We start from the raw sequence: 25,700 nt of genomic DNA, 5'->3' as shown, positions 1-25,700 counted from the left end.
ATGATTGATGACGTGAGCCCACCCGGCACCCCGCGCAGTGATGACCATGGTACCGGCTGCAGTCCCCGGGTCACGCTTTCCACCCAAGTGACCGTCTCGAAGGGAGCCGGGCGGGGTGGGGGTGGGGGGCTTCCTGGAGAATGAGCGTGGGGACGCCGTCCCCTCTCCCCGCATGCAACCTGTCCCGTCTTTCTTCGCAGGGCCCAGAAAATCAAGAAAGAATGTCGAGTGATGATAAAAATAAACCCAGCGAACCCAAGAACGAGCCCAAGAACTGCGAGCCCAGGTGCGAAACGAAGTGCGAGACCAAATGCCAGCCCAGCTGCCTGAAGAAGCTGCTGCAGCGATGCTCGGAGAAGTGCCCGCGGGACAAGTGCCCGCCGGAGAAGTGCCCGCCGGAGAAGTGCCCGCCGCCACCCAAGTGCCCCCCGTGCCCGCCGCTGTGCCCCCGGCCCTGCCCCCCCTGCCCCCCCTGCCCCCCGCCGTGCCCTTGCCCGCCTCCCAAGCCCTGCGTCAAGCCCTGTCCTCCTAAGTGTCCGCCGCCTGAGTGAGGCGCCAGCCCCACCGCCATCACCACCACCTGCCACCTCCGTCACCGCCGCCTGCCACCGTGCTCGCCGCCCTGGGCCTGAGAGCTGAAGCCATGAACTGACAAGTAAACGTGTCCCTCTGCTGTGCAAGACCTCCTCCTCCTCCTGGGTTTTTTGAGCCATCTCTGGTCGATCTGTTTGTTGGGCCCCAGCACTAGACCAGCCCCGAGAAGCGGCCCCTGGGGACCGAGGCCGGGACCCGCCACCTTTGCAGACGGTGTCCCCAGCCCTGCCTGCTGAAGACAGGGGTGTGGCGGCATCTCAGGGGTGCACCCGGGAACTGCCCCCTGCGTGAGCACAGCCGGGGAGAGCCCTGAGTACGGCTGTCGGAGTGGCTAAGCCCAAGGACCCACAGGGCAGGCTGGAGGGAGGGGACAAGCGGGGGCAGGGGGCGGGCGGCTGGACAGGTCCAGGAACCCCAGGAAAGGAAGCCTGAAGCCTCTGCTTTTGGTCCCATGACGCGGAGCTCGGGCACAGGCCTCTGAAACACGGCTTCAACTCGAACTCTGCTCCTGACGGCTCCGTGACCCTCGGCGACCGCTCAACTTCTCTGAGCCTTTGCTGTTCCCTTCTCTCTCTAAAAGGAACAGTGACCCTTACCGCGCCGGCGTTACGGGGCTGTCGTGAGGCTTAAGGAGTTAAACGCCAAGCGCCCAGCCTCCTGGGACTCGGCGAGTGCGCGGCGGGGCAGCACACAGCACCTGCCCAGGTGTGACACCCCTGCCCCGTGCTGCGCTTCTTCGCCGGGCTCTGCGGGGCTCTCGCTCCGCCCCACAGGCACGCTAGGTGTCGGCCACGCTGGCAGCGTCAGGTGGCTGGCTTCGACGCTGAACTAGTCACGTAACACGTCGCCGCCGAGTTCCAGTGAAGGTAAGTGGATCTCTGGTCCTTGCAACCTTCCGTGAACCCATAAGATCTCAAAAGAAAAACTGAAATACAAAGCGAAACAGAAAAGGATAAAGCTGGGAACTAGGAAGGAAGAGGGAACGTGCTCTCTGCCGACAAGTCGGTGGGCTTTTCACAAGCAGCTGGAGGAAGCGTCCGACGCACCCGGTTCGCGGAGGGAGTCGATCCGTTCTGCGTCCCGCGGCAGGACAGGGCGTCCAGATGGGAGGGGCAGCGGGGAATCAGGACGTCGCGCCTTGGGCCACAGACTCACCACCGGGGTCTCGGCCACCCCCGTCCTCTGCGGGGTGTGTCCCCTCCCCCTGGGGCCCCCTCCGCGTCGTAAGGCCTCTGGCCAGAGGCAGACCCAGCATGCTGACGGGCTGGGCCCGAGGCGCTCCCCTCCCCCCCGCCACCGACCAGGTGCGTGAGAGAGCTGCGTGACACGGGCAAGGCCGCCACGTCCCCACGGCCCGCGATGTTCGAGCGGAAGACGTGCAGGACTCTCTGCCGTCACGGCGAGAGGCACAGCGCGCCCGGTCTGGGGCGGCTCCCGCTGGCACGTGGCACGCGGCCAGCTCGCCGCCCTGTAAGGCGCGGCGAGTGCAGAGCCCACAGCGCGCCCAAGAGGAGACGTGGGAGCCCCCCGGGGCCAAGGCCACTCCGGAGCTGACAAGGCCTTGGGGCGCAGCCCCCTCGTTTTCCAGATGTGAAAACTACGCGCTTCCTTCTCAGATGAGAGCCACCAGGTGCCCCCACCTGGGGGTGCCCCCTGGGGGGCGCAGGACCTCACTCAGCCCCAGGCCTCCGAGTGGCTCCACGGCCGTGTCTGTCAGGGGCTGGTGGCCTCTCAGGTGACCGAGGACCCGGGGCACAGGCTGGGCGGCGGCCAGCTCCGGGAACATGAAGCCATTAATTTGCCAGCGCATTTTCCTTTCTCCCATGTAAATGAAACGAAGATAGACATCTCCTAATGGCCGTGACGCCGGCGGAAAGCCAGATCAAAGCAGCTCTGGGGACGGTGGCTGGAACGAGCTGAGCAGGTGCTGGGACAACTCCCGGCCCCGGCGCTGGCCCCGGGCCCTGCTCCGAGAAGCAGGGGCTGCGGGACAACCAACCGGCACCCTAAACGCGGCCGCACGAGGCTCAGCGCGGCGCCAGGCTCGCTGGCTCAGGGACGGCATGACGGGGCACGACCGAGGCCCCTCCCGTGGGGGACGGCAGCCCCGAGGGCCCATCAGGGTGGCGACAGGGGGGGCACTACCCCGGACCCCCAGCCCTGAGCTTTCCCCAGAATCGCGCGGCGTGCAGCCGCCTTACAGGAGGACCCTGGGTCCGCCAGAACCCCGGGGGCCGCGGAGGCCGGTCGTCGTCAGGCACCTCCCACAAGAATGGCGACTTGGGGGGGGGGGCAGGAGGTGCCCAGTGGCCCGCCCTCTCCTGTTTCCAGTCCTGCTCCCCCATGACGAATGTTCCAGCCGGGGCACAAGCGCGGCCACGTTCCGGGAGGCGGTGTGCACGATGACACATCCTGCGTGCTTCGTGGAAACTACGAGTTCCTTTCTCAGAGGAGGGGTGCGAGGCACGCCCACCCCGGGTGCCCCCCCTACCCCGGGGCGCGGGTCCTTGCTCAGCCCCAGGCCCACGAGCGGCTCCACAGCCGTGTCCTGCAGGGGGCTGGCGCCCAGCAAACATGGTTCCATGACAAGGCGAGCCCGTCACCGAACACGCGGGGTCTGAGACGCGGGCCGGAGCCTGGAGCCCGGAGCCTGGGGCGCCTCTGCAGAGCCCCCTCCCCGGGCACGAGGCCGCGCCGCCCAGACTGAGGGTCCATGGCCGCCCCCCTGGGGGCCCCCTCACTGTCTCTCCTATACCACGCAGAGCCTCCCCGCCCGCCTCCCTCCACCCCCACCGTGGGGAGCCAGCCGAGGCCAGCCCCCCGAAACACATCCAGACGCGTCCCTCGAAGGCTCCTCCTTGCGCAGGAAACAGCTGGAGCGACTCGCCCGCCGGGCGGGAGCCCTCGGGAGCCGCCACCCGGCCTCCTCCTCCAGCTCCCACTCGCAGCTTCTCTCTCCTTCTAGAACTGTCGGCCCAGCCGCAGGCGACCGCTCGCACGCCCCGGCGCACGGCAGAGTCCGCGACTTCACCCGCGTTTCTCCTCTGTCGCTCCGCCATCTCCCCCCGAGTCCCTCGACTGCGGACCCAGCGAGGGGGTCGCCTGACCCGAGAAGCCTCCCTCGCCTCCCGCGTGCCGGCCGCCCAGGCCCCGCGCGGTCTCGGGGCTCGGTCCCTCCTCCGCTGTCAAGCTCCCCACGCCACGTCCAGCCGGGGGCTTCCGGGGGCTGCGAGCCCTGACCCCGGGCACTGCCCGGCACACACGGCGGGCGCTCCATGCTGATAAACGAGCCGGCGCGCGGCGCTCCGGGGGCCCTTTGCCGAGGAGGACGGGGCGGCTCTGGGCCGGGCCCCCGTCCACTGTGCTCCCGCCCCTCGCCACCGCTGTCATTCCCAGGAGTCGGAGGCGGGGCGGCGGGGGGAGGGGGGGTGAGGATGGGGGGCCGGGGGCTGAGGCCGTGGCGTCCCCCAACTCGGTCACTCTCCCCTCGCACCACGAGTGGCGGATCCTGCCCACCCTCCCCCTGGCCTCACCCGGGAGCCAAAGGCAGCGGGGCAAAGGGAGACGCCATGTCGTCACACAGACATGGCTGTGTGGCCCCGGGCAGTGGGGTCGCCTCAGAGGAAGGAGGAGAAGGAAGGTGTGGCGAGGTGTGGAGCGGCTGAGGGGGACGGCAGGTGTGGACCTGCACTTCGAAAGCCAGGCCGGGAAGCGCTCAGGAACCTGGGTCAGCGCCGGAGTCACCGGCCACCACCCGCTGGGGCGAGAGCACCTGCCGTGCAAAGCGGGGGGGGGGGGGGGGGGGGGGGGGGGGGCGTGAGGCAGAGAGAGGGAATCACGGGGAAGGAGCGAAACGTCCCGGAAGCCCCGGAAGCCGTTGGCCTCGAGCGCCACCCCTGCACCCCACTCCCAGGCTGGGCCCCGGGAGACCACGAGTCACAGCAGACAGAGGGGCCTTTGCGGCACTGAGTGTGAGAGGCGACCGTGGCCCTCACGGGGCCGCAGCGTCCAGATGAGGAAACGAAGCTCCAGGGAGCGGGCGGCTTAACCCAAGTCGCCGGGCCGTGGTCGTTGGAAGACTCTAGAATGTCTAAGCCCAGTTCAGGCCAAGGCGAGCCGGGGCCCAGGCGTCGGGGGCAAGGGAGTGCAGGCCAGCATCCGACCCGCGCCATCTGGGAACACGGCCTCCCGTCTTGCGGGTCACTTCGGCCTGGGGCCACGATGTCCTGAAGCCGCAGCCGCAGGCAACGTCCGCAAGCGCGCACCCTCGGCCCCCCCCCCCGTCCACACGCGCGCTCCCTCGGCCCCCCCCCCCCCCGTCCACACGCGCGCTCCCTCGGCCCCCCCCCCGTCCGCACGCGCGCTCCCTCGGCCCCCCCCCCGTCCACACGTGCGCTCCCTCGGCCCCCCCCACCCCCCCCCCGTCCACACGCGCGCTCCCTCGGCCCCCCCACCCACCCACCCCCCCCCCGTCCACACGCGCGCTCCCTCGGCCCCCCCACCCCCCGTCCACACGTGCGCTCCCTCGGCCCCCCGGAACTGTGAGGAACCGCTGACTGGCCACGAGGACCACCCTCCCGCCTCCTTGACGTTCGCGAAGAAGCTCCTCGGCGTTTCCCCACGGACCTTGGTCTGAGCCCCACGCACGCGCACCGCGTGACCTTGAACGAGATGCTCAGCATTCGCACCCGTCTGAAAAAATGCAGCCGATCAACCATCGCACGCCTCCCGTCTAGAGCGCGTGCGGGGCTGAGGCGGGAGGCAGGCCAGGCGACCTCCCTCGTCCCCGTCCCTGGGCCCGGTGGCCCGTGATCCGCCGCCCCTCCCGCGGCCTCTAATTCAGACTCCTCCTGTGGGCGACAGTGGGGGAAGGGCAGGGACAGGAGTGGCGGCCTCACCCCGGGAACCCACAGGCACCCCACGAGCACCTGCCCCGGGAAGCGGGAGGCGCCACGTCCCCCACTCGGCTCCATCGGAGCCGCTGCCCTGTCATGAGCAGACGGGCCGGCCGGTGACTCACGGAGTCCGGGAGCTTTTATGATCCGAACAAAGGAGATAGTTATTTGATGGGAATGGGGGGAAAAACGTGATGCCCTGCACACACCTGACTCTCCTCTGCTGAGCCCGGATAATGACACCCTGGCTCCCAGTAATGACAGCTGCGGGAATCTAAAATCGTAACTCTCAGGTGACATGGAATCAGATTAGCCCCGGTCTCAGAGCTGGAGGCCTGGGGATGGTTAGAGAAACGACTGAGTCACCTCATCTCAAGATGTGGGGTGGGACGATCTTCCCGACGCCGTCCAAAGCCACAGCCCCAGACACTGGGCCACTGGGCTCGGACCCCAAGAACTCCCGCTCTGCACCCAGGAAGTCAGGTCACCTACGTTCGTTCATTTGGCCACTGCCACGTGCACCAGACAGAAGACCGGGACCTCCCGTGGGTGGAGTGTAACCTAATCAAGGAGGAAGCCCACGCACACGCGCACACGCACACACACGCAAATGCACACGCTCACACGCACACGCGCACACACACGCACGCGCACACGCGCACACGCACTTACAGTGTGGTGTAGGTGCCTGGCTGGCCGTCCGGTCGCATTCGTAGCATCGCAGGACGGCAAGGCTGGCACGGATTCCCCTCTCGGTCTCACTTCTGAATTTTAAAGGTGATGGCAGTATGGCCACCGGGGCCAGGGGCTTGCCTGAGGTCGCGCATGCTGCCAGGGTCAGGGACAGGGGTCCTGGGCCTCGGCACGGTACGTTGTCTCCTGCACAGAAGGTAAAGTCAGAGACTGAGTGCTGGGCGAGGGAGGGGAGGACAGAGTAAAGGGGCCGGGACGAGGAGCGCTGGGGGCAATCCCGACGGCTTCGTGGAGGAGGTGAGCCCTGAACCGATTCGCGTTACACCGACCTTGTGGAAGTGGCTCGGTGGCCCGAAGTGCCAGCGCGTGTGCTCCCTAAGTTGTCCTCCCGAGGAACCTGTGACATGGCATCATCCCTTCTCGGAAGGGAACGCGAGGCCCCGAGAGGCAGGCGGCTCATCCGACATCACAGACTCCACGTGAGCGCCGAGCCAAGCTCAGCGGGGTGCCCACTTCAGCGCTTCGTCCACGCCCCTGGTCTGTGACCGAGGGGCGGGCGTGACTTGCGGGTGCGTGCTCCGCGAGGGGGAGCTGGCCCGGGGCCTCGCATCCCCCTCTCCCCCCGCGTCCCCCACGAGCTCCGGGTGTCGGGAGGCAAATCGCTTTACGGGCGCCCCCGGCACGAGTTGCCCCCTCCGGTGGCTTCCAACAACAGCGAGTTTTAGTCTTCTGGTTCTGGGGGTTGGACACCTGCCCCGGGTCTCTCTGGGCTAAAATCGGAGGCCGAGGAGCCGCATTTCTACCCAGAGGTCCCACGGGGCCATCCCTGGCCTTGCCTTCACCGGCGTCCAGAGTCCGTCCACAGGCCTGGCTCCGGGTCTCCCCCACCGTCAAGGCCAGCCGTGGCTGGTCACTCTGACACTGACCCTTCTGCCCCCCGTCCACACTGAAGGACACCGTGATGACCCCGGGCCTGCTTTGGGGTCGGCAGCTGGATGTCAGGCAGAGGCCTTTGGGAGCAGGTGACACCCTCCACGAGGGCACGGCCCGCTTTCTCCACATCCCCACGTTCAGCCTCTTTCTCCGTGGGCTCAACCAGGGACTCGGACATGCGTGTGGCACGAGCGAGGTCAGCCTTTACCCCCAGCCGTCCCCCACTTGAGCCTTCTTTATGCTTTAGTTAACGCGCCGACTCCGTCGGTATCACTAACCTTCCGCGTTCCCTGTCTGCAGCATAGCCGCCCCCCGCAGCCTGCAACCCAGGACCGTAATGCGATCCCGTGCATGAATAACCGGAATTCCCAATGAAAATCGCAAATGTCACGTAAATAGCACAAATAACAGACACCGTGGGGGTCCGGAAAGAGGCGAGGCCTCTTCCGGTTTGGAGCAATCAGAAGGGCCCTTAAAGCTGGCAGACTTGAGCAGAGCCCAGGCGGACGCTTGGGAGGTCAGCAGGCACGGAGCGGGAGGTCAGCAGGGGGAGGCGACAGACCGGACCGGGACTGAGGAGTGGAGAAAGCCGGGCGTGTTTGCTTTGAAACTTTTCCTTTCATCCCCCTGGCGTTTATTGCCCTGAGTTCTAAGAAAAGTTTTCCCAGAGTCCTGTTCTCTTGGCCACTGTGAAAACTCAGGACTCCACTTTTAGAAGCGTCGTAAATCAAGGCTGAGAGCATGACGCTCGCCCGCCTTCTCCCTGCTCTCGCTTCTCGCCACCCTACTCCACGACCCGGGGAGGGGGGAGGCGCGGAATGGGTGACTCTGCTCTCCCTTGAGACCTCTGTGTAGGAAAATCGCTCTCCCCGCAGGCCGCAGGTCTTTTGCTGGCTTGGAACCCCAGGAAGATCCATCTTTCTGGGGTCTGGAAGTTTGACTTTCCGAGCTCAATGAAAAATCATCTGCGGAAATGTCTGAACGAGGCCAGATGTGCCCTTGATGCAGACGGACGCCAAGCCTCAAGCACAAACGTCCCGTGGGTGAAGACAGGATGAGCAGGTGGCTCTTACCTGTGGGGCCCAATCCCACGGTAACAGACTGAGATAACGTGTTACAAGCATTCTTTTGCTGCTGCTTCTAATGAGCAGGGTGGGGGGCCCGCCTAGCTGAGGTCAGCTGAGGACCCAGAGGCCACAGTGGAGGCTGATTAGCCAGCAGCCCAAGCAGTGACTCAAGCAATGGGCACTTTCAGAGGAAGCTTGCCACAGTGACTCCACAATTAGGACCTCGGCCCACGTGGCCGGTCGTTCCCGTGGGAGTGAGCGCTGTATAAAAGTCGGTCCCTGGCTGGGCTCCGCACTGCAGTCCTTGCTGGGTCCTGTTGGAGGTCAGGTAAGGGGACGTCACGCCCTCTCCCCTAACCGCCCGGTCCCCGCCAGGCCACTGTTCTCTCTCTCCGCCAGACTGCGCTTTCTGATCGTACAATCGTTTGCCGTTTCTCGGGCCTCTCGAGCCATCCTGTGCGTTCTAGCTAGTCTCTTGCACCCGATTTTCCAAGACACTGAGTCGAATAGAAGAACCGTGGGAGGACCGGGGCTTGGGGCCATGGATATCTGGACAAACGCTGCGGGAAGGCCCCCTCCTGGGCGGTGGGCGTCAGAGGGAGCCGAACCAGGGCCGGCAAAGGGGACGGGACAAGAAGCAGCAGAGAAATGAGTCCTTAGGCTCAGGAGCCACGATGCACTGCCCACCCCCTCCCTCCCCTGGTACTCCGGATGCAGACGACCTCAAATCTTGTGTTTGTTTCAGGTTCTGCGAATCACCCCAGGATGTCCTTCCACGAGCAGCAGACCAAGCAGCCATGTGTGGCTCCTCCATGTCTTCAAAAGACGCAGGAGCCATGCCAGGCCAAGGCTGAGGAGGTGTGCCCCCCGCCGAGCCAGGACCCCTGCGGAGAGAAGGGTGCGGTGCCGGCTCAGGAGGTGTGTCTCCCTCGGGGCCAGGAGTTGAACCTGGAGAGCTGCCCACAGCAAAGCCAGGACCCCTGCCCCACTCCGTGCCAGGACCCTTGCCCACCTCTGTGCCAGGACCCCTGCCAGGAGCTGTCTCAGACGAAACACGTGGAGGTCTGCACGCAGAGCGTGCAGGAGAAGTGCTCGCCCCCTGGCAAGGCCAAGTAGCTGCTCATGACGCCATCTGGGGTCAAGAAGACGGCCGCAGATGGCAAGCCGCCCCCGCCCGTGGCACGGTGCCTCCTCCCGTGGGTACCTCTGTGTGCACCTGCTCTCGCCTCCTGGCTCCCTCCGCACTCCAGGACTGGCTCTGTGTCTCTCAAGATAGTCGTCTCTGCATGTCGTCGACCTCTGCGCCTAAGGGTCGTCCTCGGCAGCCCGGCAGACATTCTCAACCGTAGGAGTCGGGCGCCCGTGGGGGGAGACGGTGGAAGCCTCGCCCAGCTCCCCCCGCGGGAAAAGCCCCCCACCACGGGGCGTGCAACAGCCGAGGATGCCTCCCTTCGTCTTTCAGAGCACCAGCCTCTCGCCGGAGCCTCAAACCAACCGTTCCATGGACCTTTTGTCCCGATCGCCACCACCGTGGGTGTGGTGCTGCGAAAGTCAAAATTTGGGTAATTTTAGCTCTGCTTTCTGAAGAAGGACAGCCAGTAATTGGACATTAGAATGTCGGCTGTGCTTTAAAAAAATGACACAAACAAACAGAAAAAGGAACGATGAGACGGGACGCGTGGGGTCCTGGGCTGATGCTGGTGCTTCCCCGCTGGTCCGCTCGGCGGCCTCGACTTCCCCCGTGCGCTTGCGTCAGAGCCGCGACGTGTGTCTGCCTGTCCGCTCTGCAGCTTCCTGTCCCTGGTGAAGGTGAAACGCAGAATAAAGCCGATCCCGAGAACGCGTGTGCTCTTCCCCCCGCCCCCACCCCTGCGCTGCTCGCCCGCGCCCCTGCTCTGGAGAGCCTTGAGTGGGGATAGAAGGAGACCCCTCAGCAGGGCTGCTAGGGGCCTCCTTAAAGGGGGCTCGGACCCCCCGCCCCTCACCCTCACCCGCGACACCGCAGGCTCACCTGTGCACACGCTGACAGACACCTGTGCACGCTGACACCTGTGCACATGCTGACAGACACCTGTGCACATTGACACCTGTGCACACTGACAGACACCTGTGCGCAGTGACACCTGAGAGAGGCCAGTGGGCCCGAGCCCCGCCCACACTCAGAACCCCAGGTCGGGGACTCTGCACTGCAGCATCTTCCTGCTCCTCATCTTCTGGAGGAAAGGGCTAGAAGGAGGCTCCTCTCATTGACGGGGTGACCTGTAGCCTGGCTCGCCTGGGGCTGAGGGGTGTCCCGGGGCGCAAGACTCTGGGTGTCAACACGGAGCAGTCCCGGGTGAGCCCAGATGCGTCGGTCGCCCTAACCGTGCCCCTGCGTGTCGCCAGGGCGCTGGGTGCGGTGGGAGCACCGAGGGAGAGCGGACAGGACCCCCGCAGTGGAGGCACGTGCAGCCCGAGGTGGGGACAGGGGGAACTTTCTGGAAAACTGTGAGCCCAGAAGGCTTAGTGCCCATTGCCTGCCCCCTTCCATAGCCCCGTTCTGTGTGCACATGTGCATGTGTTTGTGTGTATATGTGTGTGTGTGTGTGCATGTGTGTTTGTGCCGGGTGTGCATTGTGTGTGCATGCGTTTGTGCATGTGCTGGATGTGCGCATATGTGTGCATGTGTTTGTGTGTGCATTGCACGTGTGTGCACCTGCGTGTGCATGTTTGTGGTGTGTGCATGTGTGTGTTTCTGTGTGCGCGCATGTGCATGTGTGTGCTGAGTGCAGGGAACACTAGAGAAACAGGCGGGCGGCCAGGCTGGACTTGTATACGCACGAGCCGGCGGGTCCTGGCTCAGAGAAGGGGTGCGTGGGGGACACCCCCACATCCTCCCACTCCGTCCCCACGGCCATCACTGTCCCAGGACACCTCAGCCACGCGGCAGGTCTGGGCTCACTGCTCCTGCCCTTCCTTTCCCCCCAGAGACCTGCCTTGTACCCGGCGGTGGCTGGCAGAAGAGGCGGGCGGGCGGGCGGGCGTCCGACCTCCAGCTCCTGTCTCCCCTCTCCGCAGCCAGCCTCGCAACCATCCCGCCTCCTCGAGAGCCCTGGGAGGCCCGTTCCCCTTCCCAACAGCACCATCTACCGGCCGCAGAGGCGAGGGGCCTTGGGCGGGCCACGCCCAGCCGGCCCGAGTCAGAGGCGGAGCATGCGCACACCCTGGGGCTGGGGACGCAGCATCCCCGGGAGAGGGAGGACTGGCTGTGCGGGACAGAAGTAACTAACGTGTTTGGGCTCAGGAATCAGGCCGCCGGGACTGCGATTGGGCTCCCCAACTCCAGTCTCCCCTCAAAAACACCTACCGAGAGCCTTGCATGTGCCAAACACGGGAGACGCGTGGTGAACCAGACACACAGCGTGCCCGCCTCCCCCCCGCCCGCCCCCCGAGCCGGCACGAACGGGACGGACAGACAAAATGCCACGAAGCAGGTGCACAAACGAGGGCGGGGGCGTGCCGAAGGTCAAACGGAGCGCTGCAGCACGTCTGGCCAGGAGGGCGTCGGTGGTCAGGTCCGGAAAAGCCTACCCGAGCAGATGACCGCTGAGTGGAAACGGGTGACTGAACGAGCCAGCCGTGGGGGGGGGGGGGGGGGGGACAGGTGCGCGTGTCAGCCCTGCAGGTCAGCAGCCTCCAGCGTCCCGACTCTGCGTTTGCAGGCAGACACAGACCATCCGAATACCCTGAGCAGAAGGCCCAGGCCGCTGGGCACCTTGTCTCGCCAGCCCTGAGACAGGGCACAGGATGGCTGTCAGGGCTTCCGAATGTGATCCCAGAGGGAAGAACCTGGATCGGGGAGCTCAGGGGACAGGAAGGCAGATTTCTGCCCATGTCGGGACTAAAATGCCCAGCAATGAAATGGCCCGCTCATGCAGTAGTGAGCCCGCCGTCAATGACCATATGCAAGGGGCGGCCAAATGACTAGCCAGCCAGGAAGGTTATAGGAAATTTGGACTCGATTTTTTTTTTTAATCTTTTAAGTACCCCCGACTCTTGTGAAAAGAGGTTTTGCCAGCCAGTCATGGAAGAGACATCAGCCCCAGAGGCCCAGGGCCAGAAACACAGCACGTCGGGCCAGAACACAGTGGTCCACACAGAACAAGCTCCTGCTCAAACCCAAGGCAGACCCTGGCAAAAAAGAGATTAGGTCTTTGTTCTCATTTCTGGCTTTGAGCTCTCTTTAAACCCCTGGAATTTCCTAAGTGAGGAAAGCCACAAAGGTGTCTTTTGTTATGTTAATGTACTTGTGGACCACACCTGAGGATGGGGTGTGTTGCCAAAGCAACCGGTCACATGATTAGAGGGTTGGAACTTCCAGCCCCACCCTCTGACCTCGGGGAGGAGAGCATAGCTAAGGGTTGAATCAATCGCCAATGGCCCACGATTCAATCAACAGGGCCTCTGTAGTGAGACCCCCACGCAAACCCGAGGTTCAGGGCTCAGAGGGCTTCCGGGTTGGAGAACACGTGGAGATTCACGGAGAGCGCCCCGCCACCCCTTCCCCACGCCCTGCCCTTCGCATCTCTTCCATCGGGCTGTTCCCGAGTTACATCCTTTCAAAATAAACCAGTGACTTTTGTAAGTAGAAGTTTCTCTGAGTTCTGTGAGCTGCCCCGGCAGCAAATTAATCGAACCCACAGAGGAGGCTGTAGGAGCCAACGATGTACAGCCACTCTGTCAAAGGTACAGGTAACAAGCTAAACTAGCGGCTGGCTTCTGAAACCTGTGTGCGTGCACGTGCAGGTGTGTGATAGAGCCCCTCACCTGTGTGACGGAGCCCCTCGCCTGTGTGACGGAGCCCCTCGCAAGTGTGACGGAGCCCCTCACCTGTGTGACGGAGCCCCTCGCCTGTGTGACGGAGCCCCTCGCCTGTGTGGTCCCATGCTGTCTCCAGGTAGTGTCAGAACCAAGCTGAGTTGTTAGACTGCCCCCTGGTGTCTGAGAATTGCTGTTTAGTGTGGGGGACCCCCCCACACAGACTCGCATTGGAACTGCGGCTCAGAATCACCCTTTAATCACCATCAGTATAAAGTTACTGTTAACACAGTTACGCTAATGAGAAGGCCAATCCTACAGTAAAGAGCTCGGGATTGTGTTAGAAGTAGCCCAGGATGGCGACGAGAGCGTCCCCATGGAGAGAGTCACAAAACTACCTGCCAGCAATGCTGCTGTCATTCCTGCGCCAGGAAGGACAGACGTGACAACCACCATTAACAATAGTGGCAAACACTAGGTGGCACTTTCTAGGTATTTAGAGTGCGGTAACAATTATGATCCTTACGGCAACCGAAAGAAGTCGATCCTCTTCCTGTCACCGTTCTATAAACACGAAACTAAGACTCGGAAGCTCAGTAACTTCCTCAGGGTCTCACAGACAACAGGAAGCTGAGCCCGAAGTCAGGCTGTCTGGCTCCGGGTCCCGTATCATACTCAAAATCGACGTTCTCCTCATCACCGTTCACAGCCGACGCTGATGCCCCATCTCTTCCCATTTAGTAAAGCTCAGTCTGATGTCGAACAAACCTCCTTCGTGAATTGATCATTCAACAAATATTGCTGAACACCAGTTACAGGCCGGGCTCTCTACTGGGTTTTGGTGTGCCAGACACTGGGGGGGTCCCAGGCCCTAACTGTGAGGTTATGTCAGTGTGCGAACATCAGGCCAGGTGTACGCTTGTTTCTGCCCCTCCCTGACCCTGCGTCCCCCCCAAGACACACGTATATGATGATGTGGCTTTATTTGACATGCAATGGGAAGACCCTGAAGAGTTTTAAGCAGAGAAGAGACTTTAAACGATGGCTCTGTATCTGCCAAGTGGATCGAGGGACAGAAGGGAGGGGCCCCGCGAGGACAGTCTGGGAACTGTTCTCCAAAGATGCTCGGGTGTGAACGTGAGCAGAGAAGCGAGGTGCTGGCTGGAGGGGAGGTAGGCGTCTAGGCAACTTTGGTTTGTTTTTCCTTAGGATCAGCAACACCGAAAAGTGGTCCAGCAGAGAGGGGAAGAGCAAGGCACAGAGGAGGGGAAACTGAGGACTGGAATGCTTAAAACAGGCCTGGCCGCCTCGCTGTTCATGCCTCCACTCACGTGCCGTGCCTCAGAGCGGTCTTCCATGACCCCCTAGCTACACACACACACACACACACACGTGCACACTCACACCATCACCATCAGCACCATCATCACCACCATCATCATCACCATCACCACCTTCATCACCATCATCATTATCACCATCATCACCTTCATCACCATCATCATCACCGTCGTCATCACCACCACCATCGTTATCACCATCATCACCATCATCATCACCAGCATCATCACCGTCATCATTATTTTTGTTACATACTGAGTTTATGAATGCTAAGAAGACAATAAACTCAGTACATAGAAAAAAATCAAATAATTTTGTTTGCATATTTATTGTCTGACTTTTCCCACGAGAACATGAGGGCCTGAATGTGTTCATCTGATTCATGGCCATAGCGTTCAGAGCAGTGGCCGGTACCCAGCAAGCACTGACAGGTATGCGTGGACGGAAGGACTCACGTGGAGGGACAGGCCACTTCCCAGAACGAGGGGGAAGCCGAGCTGAAGCCGGGCCCCCATTTACAGGGCTTCCGTGGGGGGGACTGGAATGGGCACGAGCTCTGTGCCCGGTCACACAGGCGGCCCCGCCCGAGCCTCAGACACCGCAGAAGCTGAATCCGCTCCAACAGCCACCGTGCTGCAGGCCACAGTCAGGCTCCCCGCACGGTGGCGCCCCAGAGCTCACCCGGCCCAAAGCCCCCTCGCCAGCACCCTGCCCTCCTGGAGGGGGCCGCCTCCCCCTGCCCACCCTCTGGAGCCTCACGAGCATGTTGGGTTTGTACACTGCACCTCTCACACTGTATGCCTCGCACACATAAACATACACAGACGCATGCCCTCCAGGGCGCGCACACGCGCATGCGCACACAGCTGGCCAGCGCAGATGGCTCTGGGTGCTGGGACCATGCCTGCCCCGGGCCCTCGGCCTGCTGCCTGAGCCTGACCCACAGGCGGTGCTCGCCACAGGGGCAGAGGGACGTGACAGTCCTGCCCTTTGGTTACGCACCACGACCACTTTTGTCCATCGCGGGGTCCATGAAGCGGCCAGGGATTCCTGTCCAAAGACCCAGCCCTCCCTACCAGGGAACCCCAGTGTGAAGATGGGGTTTCTGGAGCAAGTGGAGAGACACGGTCGGGCCCTGTGGCCACCCCCTGTTGGAGAGGCGAGCAACACTCCCTGGCCCCAGGGGACCCCAGGGTGCTCGTGTTCTCGCGAAGTCTGAGAGGACCCGCCCTTCCCACACGGGTCCTGACGAAGACACAGCACAGAAAAACGAGCGCAAAACAAGCAAACAAACAAACGAACAAACAAACAAACAAACAAACTGGCCAACGCTTTATTCGCGTCCCGAACGGGAAGCGTTTTTCCAGCGCGTGTTGACTCGGCGGCGGCGGCGGCACCCAGGCCGGGGTTCCAGCGCCGACTCCGGCCCTTCCCGGCGCGTGTATCATCATCGCGGCGCAACACACCGCCACCAACGCCGTCGCCCACATTCGCCTTGACCCAGTTTTAAACGCAAGAATTTTGGCTTCGGAAGTGGAGCAGGGGGGTCAAGACCCGGGGACGGTGCCAGACTTCGAAGAATGCGGCCTGTCCCGTGCTCACACACCCTGGCGAAGCCCGCGCCAGGGCCGCCGCGCTCCGGTTCCCCGCCCCCGGCCCCCGGCCCCCGGCCCCCCGCAGGTGACTCTCCTGAGGCCACATCCGCCTGAACGGGGACGCCCTCGGTGGAGCTGACTCACGGACACACTCACCCCGCGTGCCATGAGGAAAGAGGACGGTTGCGCAAGGTGTTTTCCGAAGGCCGTGGGGAGGGGCCGGGCGGGAGGCCGCGAGGAGGCCCAGCAGGCAATGCTCGGGGCTTCTACCGACAGACACATCCAGGTGACAAACCCACCTCGGCGCCCATTAGCGCCGATGCTGCCAGAGCCGAAGGCGGCGGCTCTCGGTGACCCTTCCACCCATGGCCTCAAACAGTAGAAAAGTGTCACTCAGTCTCAGCTTCCTATGAAATCAGGTCTTCAGGCCCAGCTCCCCGCCCCCTGGGGTCCAGCTCTGGGGTGGGTCCAAGACCTGGGAACAGGACAGAAAATGCCGCCCCCAGTTCCGTGAAGGGGGGCGACGATACCAGATGCCCCTTGGTCCCTTCCACCTCTGACATCCACTGGCTCTAAGCAGGAATCAGGAGGGACCCCGGAGCGGGAAATCACTGGGACATGGATGAAACAATGGGGGCGGGGGGCGCAGCGGAGCACCCGGGCACGAGGTCCCCACCGCCGCTCTGCCGCCCGGTGGCCAATCCCGGGATAAGGAACGCTTGGCAGCTGGGTAAACGCAGATGCCGGTGAAACGCGCAGGGCTTGTCCGGTCTGTAGGTCGCCTGGTCATTCGTTCCGCGCAGGTGTGGCAGGGCCCGCGGGGCCTGCCATCGAGCTGGGCCCCAGGAACTCGGCCAAGAATAAGGCAAAGTCGCTGCCCTGAGGGGCTCAGCGTCCAGGAGACGCAAACACAGAAACAGAAAAAAAACTGCAGTGCAATCAAAGACGTCGGAAAAATGAAAAACGTGGAGCTTCAAAAGGCGCCGGCAGGAGAGGCGGGAACTCCGCCCAGGGGGCGGGGCGGGGGGGCAGGGGGCGGGGCGCGGTGAGAGGGTGAGAGGGTGAGAGGGGACTCGCAGCCCCAAAGACGGCAGTGCTGGGCCTCGAGGAAAGTGCAGCTGGGACCCCAGCTCCAGCTGGGGCTCCAGGTCCCGAGCTGCGTGGAGTCGCCGGTGCGCTCCGTGACCGGTGACCCTGCCGGTGGGAAGGATGCGGGAGAGGCAGCAGGGAACGGGGCTCGGCCAGTGGTGCCCGCAGCGTCCAGCTCAGCCGCCTCCCCAGGCTGACGCACGACTTTCTGGCCCCAGAACCTCCCGGGGCGGCGGCCCCCACGGCCACCTGCACGCGCAGCCCCGAGGTGACTGCCGCATGACCTTCCCGGGTGGCGATGGGGAGCGGCATGGCCACCTCGCGGGGACTGCGTCTGAGCGAGCACCGTAGCCAGGAAGAAAGGGGGTTCGCCCAGCTGCTGCCACGCCGTCCCACGCCGTCCCTCCCGCCGCCCTCTGTCACGCCCCACCCCGCGGCTGCCTTGGGGCCCCGCGCAGGAGAACGATCCCATTCTGCACTGCCCCCTCTCCCTTGGGCTGGAGCGTTAAGTCCTGGAACCTTCGGTTTGGCCTCTTGTCGATTTCTATTAGGTGCAGAGCCTTAGCGTCTCAGGTCGGTAACGAAGGGGCCGAAATTTGTGCCCACGGAGCTTTTGTCCGGCTCGTAAAGTCCTAAAAATCAAAGAATCTGTCCGACGGCTCCAAGCCCAGACATGGACCCCAAAGGCGCACCGGTCACAGCAGCCGGGATCAGGCACTAAGGGAGTCGAAGGCAAGTGCTCCGTCCTTAACATCTGGGGACGCTCGAATCTCAACGTCACCACGTTTCAGGCATGGGACTTCTCCAAGTGTGACCGAACACGACCGAGTCTCCGCGTCCCCTTCATCATTACTCTTTGAGCAGAATTTGCGCACGGGCAACACCGTCCCACATCACGACTCAGGTCTTACCTTCAAGGGACTCGGCCCTAGGATCTCACTGCTACCCGGGACTGTGGAGCAATTACTAACTGATTCCTGAAAACGGTCGTCTTTGGCAAAATTTCTCCCGATATTCAGTTGACTCAATAATTCCATGACGTAAACTTACACATTGTCCTAGAAGGGGCTGGCAGTGAGGATGGGGATGGGAGGTCATTTTGCCCCCAGTTTAGAACAGAGGGTCCCGGGAGATGCCAGTCACATCGAGACCAGGGGAGCCTTGCTAAGACATTTCTGTAACCAAAGGTTTAAATTTCAGGACAAAACATTTCGGCTTGTTCTGCAGAACGTAAGACTAGGGACACGGTCAAGGCCCTCCATCAGGGTTCGAGCCGAGCCTGAGCCACGCCAGCAGGTGGCCCTGAAGCCGGGTCCGTAAGGAGGCAGGCCGCCTTCCAGGAGCCGGGAGCACGGACGGGGTTTCCGGGTTTTCAGCGTCGATGACGGAGCCGCTCCGGACTCGTCTGGCTCCCGGACACTATGCAGCCCCACCCACCAGCACGTCCCTCTCCGAGCATGCGCCTCCCAACCTCAGGAGTCCAGGACCCACGAGGAGGCTCACCAAGGATGCTGACGCTGATGATCGCGGGCGACACGGCTGCCCGTGTGTGGGGTGCCACCTCCTCCGACCCCCACTGCAGCTCTGTGCAGGGCCTGTGGCGTCCCCCGAGCTGAGGACGCCCCCACTTGGTGATGGCAAGCCAGAGCAGAGTGACAGGTGGGGCCGGCGCCAGGGCCCAGGCAGCTGGCTGTACTCCCGGGCGCCGGAAGTGTCCTCTGGGTCCCTCTGGGGGACACATCGGACAGGCGTAAGTCTAAACGGTCAAGCGCATTAAACCAGCTGCTCGAAAAGGACCCTCCTCGAACCAGAGCTCCACGTGCTGACCTGGGATCTGGGCCTTAACAAAAGGGACCGTGAGAAACCATTTCCGTGGGTCCCCACAAGCTCGCCCAAGACCGGGCGCTCCACGTCACCCGGCACGTCCTCTGAGGTCCCGACGATAGACATGTCTCTCAAAAAAAAAAGAAGGTCTACCTGGAGGAAGATGGGAGCTCTGTACCTTTCGCAGAGAAAATAAAGGTGACAGAAACCCCAGGCAAACCCAAGTCGAGGGACATTCTGCAAAGCACTTGACCAGCACTCCTCGAAATGGCCGAGATCGCCGAAAACTGGGACATCCTGAGAGACCGAGTCTAGGGACGTCTGAGGAGGGACGCGGCGACCCCCGTGGGAGCCGGGACGGAGCGTTGGCACAGACGAGGGGCACTGGGAGAAGATGGCATCAGGCACCGGCGACACAGACGTCACCGCCGCCCCGCTGCGGCAGAGGCTCCGTGATGATGTCGGGCGCCGAGGACAAGTAAAACTGGGTGCGAGGCGCAAGGGACGCTGAGCTGTCTGCGCGGGTCCAAGACGACCCTAAAATCGAAAGCTCACTTTAAAACATCATGATTAAATAACAAACAACTTCCACATTTCCAAGTGGGAAAGAGCAAGGCTAGTAGAAATATCAATTCTTCCCAAATCGATGTGTGACACGAATGCAATTCTAATCAAAATCAGTATTCTTCTTAGCGCTGACGAGATTATTCCAGAGTTTATTTATAGAAATAATCAGACTAGCCAAGAAAGTATTTCCAAAAAAAATTAGTGAAAGTGGACATACATCAACAGAGAGTAAAGTATTTTAGAAAGCTACAAAAAAATATATTAAAATGCAAGCATAGAAAAAGACACAGAGATTAATGCAACAGAGGAGGTAGCCAAGAAACAAACCAAAATTATGTAATTTTGTCTATATAATAATTAAACCAAAAAGTGGGGGAATTAATTATTAACATTCCAAATATATTTCATTTGAATTCAAAAGGTGAAAGCAAAAAATTATTAAAAATTCAAAATTGAAAAAATACAGGTATCTCACACTAGGCTTTTCCGTGTACTCCACAAGCCAGAGCACCAAGGAAAACTACAATTTCTGTATCCACAAATAGAAACAAAATTAAATGGCACCAGACCTTAGGAAAGAAACCCACATGAAAAAAGGGCACGGTTCTAGCCCCCACGCAAAACGTGAAAAATCATGAACAGGAAATTCACTAATGAACACGTAAAAACTAATAATAAAGTCATCAAAAAAAAACGCCTGTCGCTCACTACTGATCAAAGAAGTAAAAATAAAGCAGCAGCCTGCCATGCCTATCGGATTGGCCTACAACAGGACAAGCAGCAGCGCGGGCATCCAGGGCTGACGGAGGTGTGTGGACCCGCACGCTCCCACTCACGCCTGTGGGTGTTGGCATGAGACACCCTTCGGCAGGACAAGTGGCACCCATTACGCTGACGATGACAACGGCAACAGCCGAGAGCTTTGCGCTCGGCGTGGGCCGGCCACGGTGGACGGGCTCTCCACGCATAGAGCGCATGTGTCTCTCAGCAACTCGGGAAGGCGGCCCCGTGACGAGCCCTGCCAGGTTCCCTCGGGCCACCCACCTGGCAGGTGGCGGAGGGCGCCGTCCCCAAGGGGTCCGACTCCAGGGCCCGTGTCCCTGCCTGCGCAGAAAACGTGGCGGACGTGCTGCGGCCTGGGGACCTCGCATCTGGGAATTTACCTGAAAAAGCCAGTGGCGATGGTTAAGGACTTAGGCAGACGAGGGTGATCGTCGCAACGATCGCATGAACGTGGGGAAAAGGCAAGCGCTGGGCAATGGGGAACAGACCGCGCGCCGAGGGTCACCACACGGCGGGGTTCTACCCGGTCATCAGAACACGGCGTGCGAAAAGGACAGCGGACTGTGCCGGGAAACCTTGAAAGAGTAAATCCGGAGTCACATGCGCTGACGCACACAGCAGCGTAGGTTAGGTCCGCAGGGGACTCCCGTCAGCGACGCCTCTGTACCTTACAAGCGCTCTCGGGGCCCACGCACAGCTTTCGTAACAGGTTACGCGTTGTTTGTTGTTTTAAAATGATAAAGGGAAACTGTTTATTTTCATTCCTGTCTCTGCTCCATCTTCCTTTTCCCGGTTCTGATTTTCTACGTCTAGCTCCCAAACCTCGCCGCGGTTTGAGGATGGCATATTAATAAACAGATAAATAAAATTTAATACGACAGTTTGATCCCGAGAGAAGACGGCTCACCACAAACAACTCGGGAGGTTCCGGGCGAGTCGCTGGAACCCTCGGCCCCTCCACTGGGGGCGCTGCTCAGAACTGGCAGGCGGGGCTTCAGGAGGGAGAGGACGGGAGCGGCCCCCACCCCCCCAACCCCCCCTACCCCCCCCTCCCCCCAACCGCCCCCCCCCCCCCCACGCCCCCGCCCACCCCGCCTCATGCCAGGATGGGGAGGGGCTGCCAGGGGCCTGTCCTTCCTCTGCTGGGCACCCCCAGAGCAGCGCTGTGTTGGGAGCTGGAATGTGGGGGTGGGGTCGCCCCTCATGGCTTGTGAAAATTGGGCAACCAGCATGGCGCCCCGTCTGCCCCCAGGGCGCGGAAGGCCAAGCCCAGCAGTCACCTGGTTGACGCCACCAGGCCGGTCACAAGCGACAGGTCTCCGAAGATTTCTGGTCCACGTGGGGCGAGGTTCTCGAGGTGTGAAGTACGCTGAGTCTTCGCACCTGCCGGGATGTCCCCGGAGCACACGGCACTTCCTCCGTCGAACACGCTCGCGCCCCTTGTCCCGTGAGATCCTGGGGGCGGCCTGCCCAGTGCCACCGTGACCGGGCCCTTGTGGCCACGTTCTCCGCCGTCTCCCAGAGCAGCGCCCATGCGCGCTGAACGGCACAGACATGGCCGCCGATGGCATTTGTGGCGATGTGTGTCACACACTGTCATCGGTGCAGTGGGGACACTGGTGCCTGCTCCTCGGGTGTATCGTGGGGACATCGTCAGGCGCTGGCTCCACACCCTTGCCGGGGCAGCCGGCTCACCACACAGGGAGAACTGGGGACCAGCAGGAGGAGTGACGAGCGTCCCCAACGCAGAGGCGCGGCCGCCTGGGGCTGCCGACACCCAGGGTCCCGACGCGGCAGGGAGCCTGGCGGGGGCGGCGGGGCTGCACCCCGGTTCACCACAGCCCTGTCCGCCCAGTGATTCTTACAGCTGAGCAGTTAAGAAATCCCTTTTTCTTGTCACTGAAACTTTGCAGAGGGAAGGCAGTTCCCGGGGACCAGGCTGCGGCCGACAGAGCCAGGCGTGTCCCGGAAGCCATGGATCTGTGCCCACCGGCTTCCCCCTGCAGTGAGAGCCACGACGGCCCCTCACCCCCTGCAGACCGGGGGGCTCACCCCTGCCTCCGCCCCGGGGAAGGGGGACGCCTGGGAACGTGCAGCCTCTCTGGGCCCCCACAGCCCCTCCCCAGCAGAAACTGGTTTCCCCCTAGGACACAAATGGCCCTCCCGGACACAGCTGCTTCCGAGACAGCTGCACGAAGTGATGCTCTGGGGGAAACGGCTCAGCGAACCCGGCCGGCGCTTCCCCCACCTCTGGGCGCGACTTCCCGGGGACCTGGACCGCGGGCGCCCAGACCATGGGCACCGTGGGCGCCCGGACCCTGGGGGCCAAGACCATGGGGGCCCGGACCATGGGTGCCAGACCGTGGGGGCCCAGACCACCAGGACCCAGACCGTGGGTGCCTGGACCATGGGGCCCCCGCACGGGCACTGGAGCCGCATGCTCCGCGGTTTGAAGCCACCTTGTCAGCTCCCTGAGCCTTCGCTGACATTGACGCAGCTGCCGATGGGAGAGGCAGCAGTGGCAAAGTCACAAGTCGTTTTAAGGATTAAATCAAACAGCTGTGACGATGGGTCAGGACGAAGTTATTCAGGGACGGATTTGTCTGTCCCACGTGACTCTGCCGGGCAGGCCAAGGCAACGTGAGCCTGGTTTTCGGCACAACGCCCACCCCCCGACATCTCCCAGGGCCCCTGCCAACGCCCCGGAACCCGTCACCACCGCAGGGGACAACATTTGAAGAAGCAACTTATCTCGCACAACTACGATCATGCTTCTTGCCTTTCTAAAACACCTTCGGCGGCCGCCCCGTGCCCTTTGAAATCAAAGGCAAAACTCGCTAACATGGCTTTCGGCCCCTCCATGATACGGCTTGACCCCCCTCCACCCGCACGCACCCCGTGAGCTGTCCTTCCAAACCCCGTTACGGCCTGCACGTGCCCTGCAGAGTGACGCCCACGCCTTCACCTCTGCTCTTCCCTCGGCCTCAAGTTCCGCCCCCCTTCCCCCCATCCCCATCCCTCCCCCCACCGCCTTCTCGGTCCCTCTGACAGGTTCTGAAGGAAAATTCACCGCGCTGGGGATTTGCCTCTGGAGCGTGTCCTCGTCTGCCGCTCCTGGTCTACACGTCTGCACTCCATCTGGTGGGGGCTCCCGGGGCGGGGGCGGGGTCTTCATCTGCATCCCCAGCTCTCTCTCACAGTAAACGCCCAGTGAGTGCGGAGAGCTGCCTCCTTCTGGCCCCGGCACGATGGTCTGGGTCAGAGAGAAATTCCTTTTCAGTCTGCCTCCAACACTCCAGCATCTCAGACCAAAATCCTTCCTCTTCGAGCCCCCCCAACTGGTCTCCTCGGGGGACCAGCCTCTTCTGTGGGCATCCAGCATAAGCGAACCCCTCACCCACTAGCTGCGGCTCCATCATGAGTGGGGATTTATGTGCATCCACATTTGTACGTAACGATACTTGCATTGACCTTGTCTATAGGCAAACACGGGGGGTGAATTACAGCGACCTGCTCAGCAGGCCTCCTCGAGGCTTGCCAATGCGGTCTGTGTCTACGGAACAGAATCAGGTCGATGAGACTGTGGCAGACAGCCTACAGATCCCTGAGGAATCGTGACCAGCAGGAATGGGACTTGGTACCTGTCGGCAGCTTGTCAAGTCACTGCTCTGAATGCTCACATAAATTAACCCCCTTAATACAGGAGGAGTCTAACCCCAATTACCAGAGGAGGAAGCTGAGGCTAAGGGACGTTTAATTATCTAGATGACGCAAATAACAGGTGACAAAGCCGCGACTGGAATCCAGGCAGTAGCTCCGGAGTCCGTCCTCTGAACCGGTCCCGTGATTTATTGTTGAGTTAAAAAAAAAAAAAAAAAAAAAGCAAGAACAGAAAGACGCACAAAGCTCTCCATGTGAAATACCCACACGGTACGATGCGGTACTGTTTCTAAATATGCACAAAGCGGCAAGAAAATGACCTACCAAAAACATCGCACCACATTACGACACCGGCTGCCCGTGCAGAGGCCACGAAGATTTAGGGACAAGGATCGGGAAGGGCGGCCAGAAAGAATTTCTCCCTGGTCTAAAATGCCTTAAATGTTTAAAAGAACGTATTTCGGCACTGTAGAATGATCAGAAACTTACAAAATAAAAACGGCCGGAAGGAACGGGCTACCTCGGCATCACACGAGCTCCCAGACACTGAAAGCGTGGCGTGGCTCGGGGGCCACTCTTCGCCCAGCCGGTTGTCACCGATGCAGACGAACCCGACGTGCTCCGGATTGCTCCTCATCTTTCATCGCCACGGCCCTCGCCTTTCTCGTCCTCCCCAGCTCCGTGAAAAACGTCGCTTCCGCTCACTCAAATGTAAGTATAATTCCTTATCGTCCCTGCCCCTTGTCCCAAGTCTAACTTTTTTACCCACGCCACGTAACGTGAACCACTCCTCCCCAGCCCTTCGATCATTGGACGACGGCTCTCTGTCAACTCCTAGACGTTCTGTCCTCCGCGCTAGTCGTGGTGGCATTGGGGATGAGGATGGGGCACGGCGGCAGGGGTTGGGGACGCGGTGGCGGCGGGGACGGTGCTGCTGACTGCGAGGACAGTGGCCATGGAGACGGCGGGGCCGATGGACATGGCGGAGGTGCTGGAGGCGGCAGCAGTGGTGAGAGCTAGTGGAGGTGGCGGTGGTGGCCCCGATTGCTGCTGTCCTCTGGCGGGACGAGGACGGGGGGGGGGGAGGCTAGCTGAATGGGACCGGGGCCAGAATGACAGCAGCAGACAGGATACTCCCAGGCTGGCCGGTCTGCAGGGCTTTGCTGCCCCCTCCCAGCCACCGGCCTCAGCCTCCCGTGTCTCCTCCACTTCGGGTTTGTCCATGATGGCAGTTTCCATGTACGATTTGAGAGCAGGAAAGAGTAGGGAGCAAAGCCAGCCCACCGCGGCAGGCCCGAAGAGCCTCTCTCAGCCCACGCCGGACCAGCCTCCGCCAGACCCGTCCGAGCCTGGCCCTGCCAGCTCCCTTTTCCCATGTGGAAAGGTCACCAGGCGGGACTGTGAGGCCACATTCCAGCAGTGGCCCAAGGCCCCACCGGCCACACCTGGCCCCACACCCCCACAGACAGAGCCCTGCCGAGGGACACTCAGCCTGTTCTGCCACCGATAGCGAGGTGAGCAATCAGACTCAGGAATCGGAAAACAATTTATTTTAAAGAAAAACAAGGCGCTGCACCTGTGATGACCGTCCAAACACAACAGCCGTGGCATCTCTGGAACTCGGGGCCGTTTCCGAGACGCAGTCCAGCAAAGACGACAGATCGCTGGGACGGGGACCAGGCCAGCTCCGCCCCTGTCAGCCAGCGGTTCAGTGGGGGCACCGCCATCGCCCCACTGCCGATTCGCGGGGGAAGGGGGGGGCATGTCGAGCGTCTCTTAAGGCCGCCCCGCTCTCGCCAATTCCGGGAGCCCACCTCGGGTTCCGAGACCTGACCCTGTGCCGAGCGAGGCACGGGGTTGAG

At 61.8% G+C, this 25,700-nt stretch overlaps 2 protein-coding genes across 2 annotated transcripts; both read left to right on the top strand.

Moving 5' to 3' along the window:
• On the top strand, positions 1 to 551 carry LOC118612930 (late cornified envelope-like proline-rich protein 1). Its single transcript, XM_036235181.1, has 2 exons — positions 1 to 87; positions 201 to 551. The coding sequence occupies exons 1-2, from the start codon at positions 1 to 3 to the stop codon at positions 549 to 551; spliced, it is 438 nt and encodes a 145-aa protein (XP_036091074.1).
• A 7,897-nt stretch (positions 552 to 8,448) lies between these two features.
• On the top strand, positions 8,449 to 10,022 carry PRR9 (proline rich 9). The gene is made up of 2 exons (XM_036235267.1): positions 8,449 to 8,510; positions 8,928 to 10,022. The coding sequence occupies exon 2, from the start codon at positions 8,948 to 8,950 to the stop codon at positions 9,296 to 9,298; it is 351 nt and encodes a 116-aa protein (XP_036091160.1). The 5' UTR covers positions 8,449 to 8,510; positions 8,928 to 8,947; the 3' UTR covers positions 9,299 to 10,022.
• The last annotated feature ends 15,678 nt before the right edge of the window (positions 10,023 to 25,700 follow it).

The sequence above is a fragment of the Rousettus aegyptiacus genome, unplaced genomic scaffold (assembly GCF_014176215.1).
Source record: "Rousettus aegyptiacus isolate mRouAeg1 unplaced genomic scaffold, mRouAeg1.p scaffold_m13_p_17, whole genome shotgun sequence".
Taxonomy (NCBI): domain Eukaryota; kingdom Metazoa; phylum Chordata; class Mammalia; order Chiroptera; family Pteropodidae; genus Rousettus; species Rousettus aegyptiacus.
Note: the sequence above shows the minus strand (reverse complement) of the source record. Positions and strands in the feature narration are given on the sequence as shown.